General features: G+C 56.4%; 3 protein-coding genes across 3 annotated transcripts; 1 reads left to right on the forward strand and 2 right to left on the reverse strand.

The window, feature by feature from the left end:
- Positions 1-453: 453 nt before the first annotated feature.
- Positions 454-3,554, reverse strand: IZUMO1 (izumo sperm-oocyte fusion 1). The gene is made up of 7 exons (XM_068992620.1): positions 3,317-3,554; positions 2,868-2,942; positions 2,517-2,603; positions 1,818-1,898; positions 1,530-1,630; positions 1,104-1,257; positions 454-762 (listed from the first exon to the last, which is right to left on the reverse strand). Exons 1-7 carry the CDS (start codon positions 3,552-3,554, stop codon positions 557-559), a joined length of 942 nt encoding a protein of 313 aa, XP_068848721.1. The 3' UTR covers positions 454-556.
- A 3,021-nt stretch (positions 3,555-6,575) lies between these two features.
- FUT1 (fucosyltransferase 1 (H blood group)) lies at positions 6,576-8,778 on the reverse strand. Its single transcript, XM_068993106.1, has 2 exons — positions 8,621-8,778; positions 6,576-7,675 (listed from the first exon to the last, which is right to left on the reverse strand). Exons 1-2 carry the CDS (start codon positions 8,640-8,642, stop codon positions 6,576-6,578), a joined length of 1,122 nt encoding a protein of 373 aa, XP_068849207.1. The 5' UTR covers positions 8,643-8,778.
- Positions 8,779-10,637: 1,859 nt separating this feature from the next.
- FGF21 (fibroblast growth factor 21) lies at positions 10,638-12,084 on the forward strand. The gene is made up of 3 exons (XM_068991657.1): positions 10,638-10,872; positions 10,997-11,100; positions 11,794-12,084. Exons 1-3 carry the CDS (start codon positions 10,638-10,640, stop codon positions 12,082-12,084), a joined length of 630 nt encoding a protein of 209 aa, XP_068847758.1.
- The last annotated feature ends 475 nt before the right edge of the window (positions 12,085-12,559 follow it).

Genomic DNA, 12,559 nt, shown 5'->3' on the forward strand with positions numbered 1-12,559 from the left:
TGCCCCATTCCTTGATTCTGGAATCACATCGCCACCAGTTGGCCCCTTCCAGGCACCACAGGGCCCGGGGGTCCCACCCCTCCTTTCTCGGACAGAAGACCATCCCCAAACTTCTCTTGGGGGTGGGAGGAGACCAAAAGTTAGCATCAGTCCGAGGGAGTGAGTCAGATACTTGGACCACCAGATAAATATTTATTTTTCTCCTGGATTCTTTGATCTTTTCCTTTGAAATCCCCGAGTCCTAAGCAGCTCGACTGCCAGAGCTGAACCGGGACTTTATGAAATCGACCACTTTGCCAGACCGAGAGAAAAGGATCCTGATGGGAGTACACAGAGCGGAAACAGGTTAGGTCCTCACTGAGTGAGGACCACCCCTCCCAGCCTCCCTAGGTTTGATCTTATTCTAGCAGTGATCCAAGCTTCGCCCTCCTTAGGTGAGCCCGGCTTCCGAATGCAGTCCAGCTCTCAGCGTTCCTCGGCTCGCAGCCCCCCGCCTGCATTGGGTAGCGGGAAACCCCGCCTCTCACTCCAAGCCCTGCCTTCTTTAGTGGGCGGCTCACGCGGTTAGAACGCAGACTGTGAGCACCACTAAGCCCCAGATCAGCACCCCGAACAGGCGTCTTCTCAGCAGTTGCTCCGGCTTCGGAGTCTGAGGCTCGACGGTTGTGTGGGGGAGATCCAAAGCCACCTCTCCCAGGGCCGTCTCATCCTGAGTCTCGGTGTTTGGTGACGGTATCTCCTCCTGGATTCTTTTGGGCAATACTAACAGAGGAGGGGTAAGAAGAGATCCTGGGAGAACGCCAAGGTCCTGCCAAGACCAAGGCAAGTTCTCCCCGCGGCAAGCCACCCCAGGACCCAGGCCCTCCGGGACATAATCACGCCTCCAACTGCTTGAAGCCGGGACACACCCAGAGGGGCGCCCTGGCCGAGTGACCAGGAGCCTTACTCGGGGCAGGAAGCCACACCCTCGTGGCCTGAAGCCACACCCCGACAGGAAGTTATGCCCATAGGCCACGCCCCTGAAGCCAGCCACCTGCCTAGAACCGGGCGCCCCAGAAACTCAGGACCCTGAATCCCACTTCTCTCAACTCCGCAACACTGACCTGTGACGTGAAAATAGATGATCGTGGCTGGACTGGATTGTATGGAACCCAGCTCGCAGCGATAGGTACCTGCATCCTTGGGGCGCACCATGGTCTTGGTCAGGATGGGCTCCTTCCCCCTGGACACCAAGGTCTCAGAATTGTTCTTCCAAACCTAGACCCAAGCTCAAGGGGTCACAGAGGCCTGGGGAATTCAGGGATTAGGGGAGTACAGGGGTGAGACGATCATGGGGCTTCAGTGGGGAGGTGGGAGTCCAGGGTGTACTGTTCAGGACGTGAGGTCCCAGGGGATAAAAGGAAGTCAGACTTGGTCGGTCATAGGTAATGGGCATTGTGGATGCAGGCCTGTGGATACAGGGGCTAGGGGTACTCATACAAGCCTGATGGGCTTGGAGTTCAAGGGTAACGGGAGTTGGAGGGCCCCACCCTGTAAAAGCTGTAATCGGTCAGGCCTTGAGAGATTTTATGCCAGTTGAGCTCACAGTCCAGGATCATGTCTTCCATTTGATGGACCTTGACTTCGCGCTCTGGGAATAGGGGGTTACTGTGGGGTGCTCTCTCAAGATTCTGGGCCCTCTACCAACCCCCTTCCACTTGGTCTCGCCCCGCCTAGCCACCTGGTCTGGCTCCAGTCTCCACCCTCTTTAGACTCGGTCTCTCCTCTGGCTCCGCCCCTCTGGCGCCACCCCCTCCGGCTGGGTCCCCCTCTCTCACCTCCGCAATTCTTAGATTTTCGACAAGCGTGAACCTGCTTCTGGCAGGTACTGCACCAGATGAGAGGCTGCAACATCAAACCTGAAAGGGCAAGATAGAGGCTGTGTTCTCCCAACTAAGAGGCGGGGCTAAAAGGAGGGCAGGGCCAAGGGCTGGGGCGGAATCAGCCGAATCTCCAAGGAGGTCAGTCAGGGGCTGGAACATAGCCCTGTAGAAAGTCGGCTCTAACTAGGCTCAGTAAAGAGTGCAAAAACTATGACCTTTTCCCCCAAGAAGTCCAAGAAATATTGGAGACCCAGGAACCTCTCGACGGGGAGAATGAGACACAGACCCAAAAGAGAGACTGGGTATTGACAGGGCAGGGATGAGGGATGGGCGACCATTTCCCATAATCGAGACTTACCACATTTGTTGGGACAAAAAGCTGCCTCGGAAGAAACAATAAAAAGAGAGAGAGAGAGAGAGAGAGAGAGAGAATAAGATTTCTAAGTTAAAGGGGATGAGAGAAGGGGTGAAGGAACAGGCTAGGGCTGGGGCTCTTGCATTCGAGAAAGGAAAGACATGGGTATCTGGATCCTTGGGTCTAAGGGGGCAGGGGGTTGGGAGAGCTGATGGATCAGAGAAGCACAAGGCGGGGGACAAGGACTCTAGGACTGTGAAAGGAGAAGCCTGTGGTGCCAGACTCCCATCTTCTCTCACCCTCTTTTTGAAACTGAGCAGCGTAGCTGGCAAAGGTATTCTTTGCCAGGTGCAACATCCATAACATCTCCTTCACGAAGAGCTCACCTGGGAAGAAGCAGGCAGACTGCAGAACACTCCCCACCCCCACCCTCCTGCCCCTCCCAGATTTGAGGTAGCTGAAGTTGGCCACTGTCTGCAGAGCCTGGAGTTCAGCTTCCCAGTCTTCTCAGGTTAGGACAATAAAAATGTAAAGACCACTTAACAGAATACTGGCTCCAGAGTCCTGTACCTGACCACCAGACCAGGGGTCACCAGCAGTCACTTCCCTGAGTTTCTGGAAACCTTCTCTGGCCCGCTCTGAGCATTTACCTTTTGCATCACTATCTGTGATGCGTTTCATATCCTTCAGCAAACTCCAGGATGCCTTTTCCAGTGTGGCCTCATCTGCGGGGGTAGGTGGGGGTGGGGGGTGGGGGAGAGATAACCCCCAGATTCCAAGCATTACTGTCTCATCCACTCACCTAGTCTTAGAAACTACAGTACCCATGGGGCCAGTGGACAAGGGTAGGTCTGGTAAAAGGGTTACCCCACCCCGTTGCCTTCTGGGAGTTGTAGTTTTATTACATAAAATGGCAGGATAAAAGGTAGGGAAACTGTATTTGCCAGCCCTTGGGGAACCCCAGAATCTGCATCCCAGCCTTTTCCATTCCCGAACCTAGGAGATTGTGCCTTCAGTCCTTTCTCTCCAGCACCTCCCAGCGACCCTAGCCCCAGAACCCTTCCTTTCCCAGGATCCGGGAGTCCATCTCCGCTCTCACCGACAACCCCCATATAGGAGTCCTCGTCAATCGGCAGGTCCTTGAAATCTTCCACTGCCTGCTTTATCTTTTCCATCACTTTTTTCTGATGGTTGGCCTCCAGGTGGCCAGGCAGGTAATCCACCTCCAAGGAGTTTAGCGCCTCCCTGACCTTTGGATCACAAATGACACAGCCCCTGGCAGGAAACAGGCAGCCGGCCAGAGTCGCCACCAGGAGGGGAAGCCCCCACGGCCCCATTGCGACCAGAGAGTGCGCAGTCCGTGCCGAATTCCGGGGAGGGTCTTCTTACCCCTACCCGAGAAGGTGAACGCTAAATGGAGAGACGCCTTTCCCCGAGACTAACGGAACCCAAATCGGCAGGGCGTACACTTCTCATTAGAGAACCGAGGAGTCTTGAAGCACTCTACCCCCGACCTTGACTCCTGACTGTTGTACCCTCGAACACTAGGGTTCGCTGAAGAGCCCACGTTCTGAGAGCTTTGAGAGAGAATGACCAAGCCACGTCCTTCCAACTCTAATCTTTTCCCACGACTAAAATTAAGAATTTTGTTGGGGGTGAGGGTAAGGTTGGTTGCGTGGTAGAGAAAGCTCTTGATTGGGGTCACAGTCACGGTTTGTCCCTTACTAGGAACGCCCACAACCTCCTCCTCCCGGCTACCCACGTGAGGCCCCAGATTCCCAAGAGAGAGTCCCTGGAGTTTCCTTGGCCCCGCCCAGAATCCCAACTCTTAGTCTGATTGGATCGCGACAAAGGGAAGGCCCCACCAATCGCTCCATGATGTCACAGCTGCCTTTTCAGACTAGAACTTTCCCAGCATCTACCGAAGGGGAAGATCCCTGTCGACTCTGATTTCCGGAGCCAAGGAAAGGGCTTCAAGCCTTCAGTCTCTTCCCCTCTCAGGGGCCCGACTCAGGCTTTGGGCTAGATGCCCACGACCCTTTGGAAACCCTGTCGTCGAGCCACGAAAACGTAGGAAAAGATCCTTTCTAGCCCTAGGACTACACTTCCCAGAAGGCCCCGGGTGTCTCCCTAGCTGATTACAGCAGCCGACCCCATAGCTTTATGGGAAACGTAGTTCAAGAATTATAATCTTTGTTCACGCCCCACCCCACCTTCTCTCTCCAGCCTGTGGGGCTGGATACCAGGGTCCCAGGGGAAAGAGATCTGGGGGCCAATGCATAGTCTCCGAGGAAGGGATTGGGTCTCTGAGACCACAAATCACACAAGTAGGGCACCCAAAAAGAAGGAACTCATGTCCCAAGAAATGAGAAGCCCCGGAAGTTCCACACCTTTACTCCTACTCACACACCCTCATGCACACAAGCCCCCCAAAAACCTGCAGAGATGTGTTGGTGGTGTGGATTTTAATTCATACATCCCTCTCTCCCACCTACGGTAGTCGAGTCCGGGACTGGTCCCCCAAAACCCCCTGAGAAAACTACAAAAGGTCTCAAATTCTCAGACAACTCTGTAATAAAGGTATCCACCCTCATTTCTTTCAAAAAGCCTCATGGAAGTTCTAAAAATCTGAGTCAATAATTCTCTGAGACTCCCCTGGTGGTCCAGTGGTTAAGACTTTGAGCTTCAAATGCAGGGGTTGCAGGTTCCATCCCTAGCTGAGGAACTAAGATCCCCCATGCTGTCCTGCATGGCCAAAAAAACCCCATTCTCTTGTCCAGACCCTGTGCGACTGCCTGGGTTGGAGACCTGTCTGGAGTCTGCATACCTTCTTATTCTTTCATCCTACACTTGTCCAAAGCCAGACTTAGAGGTTCTGTGAATTCAGGGACAGAGGGTGGCTGGCAAGGGACACAATGCCCACTGTTTTCTGCAAGCCCAGAAGGCACCCTTATGCCAGCGGTGTGCTGTGCGTGCTCAGTCACTCAGTCATGTCCAACTCTTTGTGACCCCATGGACTGTGGCCCGCCAGGCTCCTCTGCTCATGGAATTCTCCAGGCAAGAATACTGGAGTGCGTTGCAATTTCCTCCTCCAGGAGATCTTCCTGACTCAGGGATGGAACCCAAGTCTTCTGCGTCTCCTGCATTGGCAAGCAGATTCTTTACCACTAGCCACCTCAGTAAATCAACTCCAGCACCCCCAGCAGCCCAGCTATGGAGGAGGAAACTTCCTTAGTACTGAACTTGGAGCCAACGTGTGCACGTCTAGCTTTGGCAGTTTTGGATTTTTTTTTTTTAAGTGTCCAGATATTTTTGCAGAGCCTTACTCCTTAGGCTGAAGCATTCAGCACCATCTCTTCCCCCTCCCATCTCATACTTTGGCATATCTGTGGTTTTTCAGGGGCTGAAATGTTAAGTAAAGTTCCACCTTGCTCACACACTGTCCCAGCTACAGATAAGTTTGTCTTCCATCAACCTTTCCGGCAGTGGTGAGCTGTTGATCTACTGGTTGTATATGGCACCCGACTCCAGTACTCTTGCCTGGGAAATCCCATGGACGGAGGAGCCTGGTGGGCTACAGTCCATGGGGTCATGAAGAGTTGGACACGACTGAGTGACTTCACTTTCACTTTTCGCTTTCATGCCCTGGAGGAGGAAATGGCAGCCCACTCCGGTATTCTTGCCTGGAGAATCCCAGGGATGGGGGAGCCTGGTGGGCTGCCATCTATGGGGTCGCACAGAGTCGGAGACAACTGAAGTGACTTAGCAGCAGTAGCAGCTTGCTGAGGTTACCTGGAATTCTAGAATCCCATCCCCTCTGGAAGGTCCCTGCAGGGTTCTTTATAGGCATTAGAGTTGACCCTCTCCAGAAAACATCTCCCCACCCCTCTAGAATCATTCCAGAACCACAGAAGGGGAGTTGGTGGGTGCCTTCTGTAGAACACCCATGAGTTCCTTCAGTCCTGCTGACCCAGAGAAGAGAACTATCTCTTCTCAAAAAAGGCCAGGATGGCCAACACTGGAATGGTGAATTCCCTGTTACTGGGGGCAGTGATCTAGAAGTACTCTGGTTATGGCCTGGGAAGAACAGGTGGGCACTGTGCCTTCTAGAACTGCCACGAACTTTTCCAGACATCGCCACCCACCATGCAAAGGTTTTCCATTGATTCTAGAATGTTCCAGCAGTGGCAGAAAACACCCATGCCCCTTTTCTCCAAATCTAGCCAACTAGAATGACTCTAGAAATGGGTGTCCACCACCTGCAGGACCACAAGCTTCTCTAGAATCTTCTGGGCTTCCAGAAATGCATACTATTGGCCCTATGTGGATCAGGCTATTTCAGAAAGTCTCCCTGTTCCTCAAGACTCAGCCTTCATTTGGAGCGGAGACAAGTCTGCATTAATGCCCACCCACTCAGGCAGGAAGGCAGCCTTAGGTTTAAAGATCTTCAGGAAGCTGGAATCAGGCAGGGTGAAGTTGGCCAGGTAGACGGTGTCTCCACCAGCCAGGTAGGCGGCCCAGAAGCCAAAGGTGCCAATGGTCATGATGGTGTGGTTGCATTGTGTGAGCAGCGCAAAGTCTTTGTGGGGCGCACCCTCCTGCCCATCTCCGGCAAAGATCACATCCCCCCGGGAGGTGTCAATGTTTTCCCGGCACCACTCCATGCCGTTGCTAGTGACCACAAAGATGGGGGCTTTGTGCCGGGCCCGGAACCAGTCCATAGCCTGTTGGAGGTAAGCGCGGTCCCCCACCACACCCTTCCAGTGGAGAGGCATCACTTGTAGGTAGTCCCCGCGGCGCACGTGGACACCCACGAAGGTGCTCGGGCGGTCCCCGGTGCGGGGGAAGCGGAGCCCACTCAGCGAACGCTGCGCCTCCTGCCGCAGATGCTCGTGTAGGGTGAACTCGCTGCGGATCTGCTCCCGGAGGTGATGGAAGAAGGTCCAGGAGCAAGGGAAGCCCGTGAGCTTCAACCAGGGCTCCTTCAAGTGGGCGTACTCCTCCGACATCCAGTCATGGAGCTCCAGCTCCTGCCAGGGAGCATGTCTGTCCACCTCGGGCGCCAGTACAGGCAGTGTGATGCGGAACACGGGGGCCAGGACGGCGTGCATAGAGGGCTGGATGAAGGCCTGGCGGCCATTGAGCTGGGCCAGGGCCAGCAGCGTGGCGTACTGCCCCATCTGGTTCCCAAACCGGCCTTTGGGGTCGATAGTCCAAGTTCCTGAGACGGAGGCAGGATGCTTGGGACAGGAAAAGGTGGCGTTGGTGTTCACTGGTGTGCCTGACAGGCAAAGGATGGCCACGGGAGAGGTCACCCGGCTACGGTCTGGACACAGCAAGAACAGGTCTAAGCCACTGTGAAAGAGGTTTTGGTGGATGAGGAGGAAGAAGACGCAGGCAAAAACACAGGCTAGCAGGAAGATCAGACAGAGGTGACGATGGCTGGGAGCCCACATGGCTGCAGGTCAAGAAGAGCAGATGAGGAGATATTAGAGCTTGAGAATGACTATCAGGGAAGAGAGGGATGAGGGAACCAGGAAACAATGAGTTTGGGCTCCTGGGCTTGAGGGTAAAAGGAATCCGGGCTCTTGGATCTGAGTGAGGAGAAGCTAAGGGCTTGGAATTTCCAGGAATGGAAGATGGTGAAAATTAGTGGTTTCCAAAATGAGAGTGATCCAGGAACCACCAGCTTGTCCCCATGTCAGGGAATCTCAGTGTCTCGGGTGCCCTGACGACTCCTTTCTGGGTGCACCTGTGTGTGAGGGGCAGAGGCCACCACAGAGGTGACAGGAGACGACCATCAAGTAGAACGTGAGAGGCCAGAGGCCCAGGCCTGGAGGGGGTGGACTTTGATTCCTGGAGGAGCAGGAGTCGGGGGGTCGGCGGTGGAGGAGACTCCCAGGCGCCATAGGGGGTTAGAGGTTGGGGGTGCACCTCTTGGGTCTGAGGGACTCCTGGGTCCGAGGCGTCTGCGTTTCTCACTCACCTGAGCTCCTAGCGAGTGGCGGCCCACAGCCGGCTTGGGCTTGAATGGAGCGCTCCGGCTGCAAGTGCAGACCACATCCCGCTGGGGGCCCCCCTCCGGCCCCCTCCTCGGAAACCTGGACTCCAGGTTCCCAGAACCGACGGGCCTCCCTCTCCGCGCCTCCTCCCGCGACTGGCTGCGAAGGTTCCGGGAGGAGAGAGGTAGAGTGGGCGCGGCTCCGAGAATCACAGCCTTGCTCTTCCCCGGGCCGGCTGGAAGCTGAGAGGCAGCGCCCCGCCCCACCCCTGGCGCCGAGCCCCGGCTCCGCAGGTCCGGAACCGCAGCCCCCGCCTCCTGCCCTCCCGGGACCCGGAGAACCTGCGCCTCAGCCCGCTCCCCTCCCACCCCCACCCCCACCTCCAGCTCCAGGCAGCCTACCTGGCCTCCCTAGCAGCCGCATCTTTTCGTGGACACAGATCTAGCTTGCAACTGCCATGCTTGATCCGGATGCTCCGGTCCGTCGACTTCTCCCTCTTCCACTCCGGTGTCTGTGGATGCTCCGAGTCCGGCCACGCCCGGACGTCTGGAGCTGGCCCGGGCACCTGGTGCCGGCGGCGAGGGCGATCCTCGGCCCCCTGCCGCGTGCTCCCCCCGGGAGTTGGGGTGGGTGTGTGGGTGCAGAACCTGGTCGCCAGGCTGTTCCATGCGCGGATGCAAAGCCTCCTCCAGCTCTCAGGATCCCGGCGTGAGAGCCTCCGGCCCGAACGTGTCCCCACGCCCCCCAGGGGCCGCTGATCCCGCCCCCGCCCCCCTGCACTCGCAAATTCCAGAGTCCCAGGCTGTCCTTTAGAGGGAATCAGTATCCGGCGCCTGACTTTCTACTTTCTAGAAGGGCATGTCCCGCCTCTCCCGAGGTCAGGAGTGGAGAAAGCAGAAGTAGAATAGAGTTTCTCCTCCCTGCCTGCCTCAGAGGTCGCAGCAGGCCTCTTCAAGAAACAAACGCTGGGCGAGTTCTGCAGACCTGAAGCCATTTCCCCTGTCGACGGTTGCTCCCCACCTGTGCCCATCCCACCCGTGGCCCGAGTAGTCTGACTATTGCCATTCAAGAAATCAAAGACCCAGGGATTGGACTTGACTCTCCAGAGATGTGATCATAATTTCTCCAGATCCAGGACTCCCCAGCCCCCAGCCCCCTCCTCAGACTGAGAAATCTGGCCCCTCCAGTCGCCCTCTCTGGTGTTCAGACTCTAGTACCCTTGTTGCTGTTGCTCAGCTGCTGAGGCGTGCGCGACACCATGGACTGTAGCCCACCAGGCTCCTCTGTCCATGGGACCTCCCAGGCAAGAATACTGGAGTGGGTTGCCATTTCCTCCTCCAGGGAATCTGCCAGAACTAGGGATCAAACCCGTGTCTCCTGCATCTCCTGCACTGGGAGGCCGATTCTTTACCACAGAGCCACCTGGGAGGTGGTCTTCACCACGGACCTTGCCCCCTTCGGTTCCAGGAAATTGCTCACCCCCTCATTCCCCTTGGGATCTTGGGTCTAACTTCTCCCTGAATAGCCTGGGTCATTTGCCAACTCTGAGTCAAAGACTCTTACCATCCGCCCACTTCCCCAGGCTATTTTGAGGGCACCTGTCTGATCCTGGGTAGCGTCTGTGGTGAAAGAAACATCAGGATTGCATCAGGACCCAGGAGGAGGAGGAGGCTGGGATGTTTCGGGGCATGAATGCCTGGGCTGCAGTTACTCAGGAGCTTGTCTTGTAACTTCCAGATCATGACACCTGTTTCCTTGAGGAGGACGCTTTGATCCTGTGGAGCTAGCTGCTTTCCTGATGATCAGCAAGCTTCAGAAAACCCAGAACTTCAGGTGAGATGCGGAAATTCCAGTTGTGGGGCACGATCTGCCTCAGTTAGCCAGAAAGGCGGGTCCCCGTTCCCTTCCTGCTCAGGCTGCAGAGTCAAGGTCCCCAGCCCCTTCCTTCCTCAGACCCAGGATTCTGAAACCCCAGCTCCCTCCTTCCTCAGGCCAAACAGTCTGGGCCCTCTAGCTGCTTTCACCCAAGGTCCCAGTTCATCAGATTTCTATCCCCTGGTGCCTCACATGGTGGAGGCCAGGCCCCCAGCTGGAAGGACCCCCGATTGCATCATCTGTCCAGGTTGACCTGGACACCGTGGAATCCTAGCATCTGCCAAGTGGGTCAAATATCACGGGTCAGGCGTCGGGAAGGTGATGGGGCGGGTCCGTCTGGATATAAATTCCGGAGTGTCTGCATCCATCCCAAGAGATCTGGGTGTCCGGTCAGCTGTGAGTCCATGTGCAAGGGGACCCAGGCTACTGAAGCAGCCATCTGAGAGCCTGCTCTCCTGGGCAACCGGACTCTGAAACAGGATCTAGACCATTCGGCTCTTCAAACCCCAGACCCCAGGCCCCACCTGAGGACGTGAACCACTGATGGGCTGGGACGAGGCCAAGTTCAAGCACTTGGGACTGTGGGTCTCTGTGCTGGCTGTCCTCCTGCTAGGAACCTGCCGGGCGCATCCCATTCCAGACTCCAGCCCCCTCCTCCAGTTTGGGGGCCAAGTCCGCCAGCGGTACCTCTACACGGATGATGCCCAGGAGACAGAGGCCCACCTGGAGATCAGGGCCGATGGCACAGTGGTGGGGGCGGCCCGCCAGAGTCCCGAAAGTGAGTATGTGTGTGGGGAGGTAGGGCTTGATCCTGAAGCAGTAGGGAATTGGGGCCCAGACTCCTGAGTCTGGGGGAGGAGGGGGAAAGGCCTTCTGAGCCCCTGACCACTTTCTCCCCTCAGGTCTCTTGGAGCTGAAAGCCCTGAAGCCAGGAGTCATTCAGATCTTGGGAGTTAAAACATCCAGGTTCCTGTGCCAGGGGCCAGATGGGAAGCTGTACGGATCGGTGAGTTTCCAGGATCCCCGTCCTTGCCCGCCACCCATCCTCACAATCTGAGGGACCAGGTTGCACCTTTGATGTTGGTCAGGCTTGGTTGGATGTTCTCTGCATGCCCCAAACCTGGCCACAATCCCCAGAGGAGGGCCCTGTGGTCATCAGCGTTCACAAGAAGAAACTGAGGCTCTGGCAGGGCGACCACTGGCCCCAAGTCACAAGGCCGGTGAATGACAATGACCCGGGAGGCTGAGTCTTGTGACTCCTAACCTGAGCTGACCACACAGGTTCCCACAGGCCTGGCTCATGCTGGGCGAAGGGTCGCTCCGGGAATCGATGGCCTGTAAAGTGAATATGACCTTGGGTGCTAGCCAGATGCCCCTGCCAGGACTTAGAGAGCCTCCTCTGATCCCTGGGCTGGAATATTCTTCTCGGTGAGGTGGGGGGCGGGGAAGTGCGTGGGTCTCGCAGCGCCACCTAGGGGTTAAGGAGGGACCTGCCTCCGTGGTTTTGAGTCTGGGAGGAAGGGGCTGGGGAGACCTAGACGATAAAGCTGAGAAAGGATGGGGTTCCCCCAGCTCCCCAGCAGTCCTGGGACTGGGGGGCCTGGACTCCTGAGTCTGGGAGAGGTTGGGGCTGGGGGTCCTACAGAAGCAAGGGGGTATCAGAACCCCCACACTTCCGACCTGACTCTCATCCCCGCAGCTGCACTTTGACCCCAAAGCCTGCAGCTTCCGGGAGCTGCTTCTTGAAGATGGGTACAATGTCTACCAGTCGGAGACCCTGGGCCTTCCACTCCGCCTGCCCCCGCAGCGCTCGTCCAACCGGGACCCGGCCCCGCGGGGACCTGCTCGCTTCCTGCCGCTGCCAGGCCTGCCCCCGGCGCCCCCGGATCCTCCAGGGCTCTTGGCCCCCGAGCCTCCCGACGTGGGCTCCTCGGATCCCCTGAGTATGGTGGGACCCTCGTATGGCCGAAGCCCCAGCTACACTTCTTGAAGATGTCCGCTGTGTAGTACTGGGTCTCCTCTTTATTTATTGCATTTTTTATCTTATTTATTTTTTTTATTTTTCTTACTTGAGATAATAAAGAGTCTGAGAGGAGGATCAGAGTGAGTTGTGTGTTTGAGGGAGAAAATGGGAGTCTGCTTCCGCGTCTCTCCTTGTCCCTCCATTGCCAGCCACGTTATGAGAAGGTCCCAGCCTTTCTGCACCCCTTCCCCGGCTGACCCTCAGTGTTTGGCTCTACTAAGCCGTCCCCAGAGACTCTGGACTATCCTTGCCCTTTGACAGGACAGTATTTGTTATTCTTCCCTCATCCCTCTCCCTGACCCCAACCACGTGTTTGTGTTGTGGAACTATTTCTCTGCGGTAACTCAATAGTGGGGACATTTTTTAAAATGGCACAAGCGGACCCACATCCTTATGGGAGATGTAGTTTTGGGGGGTTCATTTAGCGCTAGGAATGGTCCTC

This window comes from Capricornis sumatraensis, chromosome 20 (genome assembly GCF_032405125.1).
Source record: "Capricornis sumatraensis isolate serow.1 chromosome 20, serow.2, whole genome shotgun sequence".
Classification (NCBI taxonomy): domain Eukaryota; kingdom Metazoa; phylum Chordata; class Mammalia; order Artiodactyla; family Bovidae; genus Capricornis; species Capricornis sumatraensis.

Coding starts and splice junctions, on each gene's coding strand:
- IZUMO1 (XM_068992620.1), bottom strand. CDS start 3,554: ATGGGGCCGTGGGGGCTTCCCCTCCTGGTGGCGACTCTGGCCGGCTGC. Junction 2,604..2,867: donor CACAGATAGTGATGCAAAAG/GTAAATGCTCAG, acceptor GCTTCTTCCCAG/GTGAGCTCTTCGTGAAGGAG. Junction 1,631..1,817: donor AAAATCTAAGAATTGCGGAG/GTGAGAGAGGGG, acceptor CCCTATTCCCAG/AGCGCGAAGTCAAGGTCCAT.
- FUT1 (XM_068993106.1), bottom strand. CDS start 8,642: ATGCGGCTGCTAGGGAGGCCAG. Junction 7,676..8,620: donor GCGGCTGCTAGGGAGGCCAG/GTAGGCTGCCTG, acceptor CTTGACCTGCAG/CCATGTGGGCTCCCAGCCAT.
- FGF21 (XM_068991657.1), top strand. CDS start 10,638: ATGGGCTGGGACGAGGCCAAGTTCAAGCACTTGGGACTGTGGGTCTCT. Junction 10,873..10,996: donor GGCCCGCCAGAGTCCCGAAA/GTGAGTATGTGT, acceptor TTCTCCCCTCAG/GTCTCTTGGAGCTGAAAGCC. Junction 11,101..11,793: donor ATGGGAAGCTGTACGGATCG/GTGAGTTTCCAG, acceptor TCATCCCCGCAG/CTGCACTTTGACCCCAAAGC.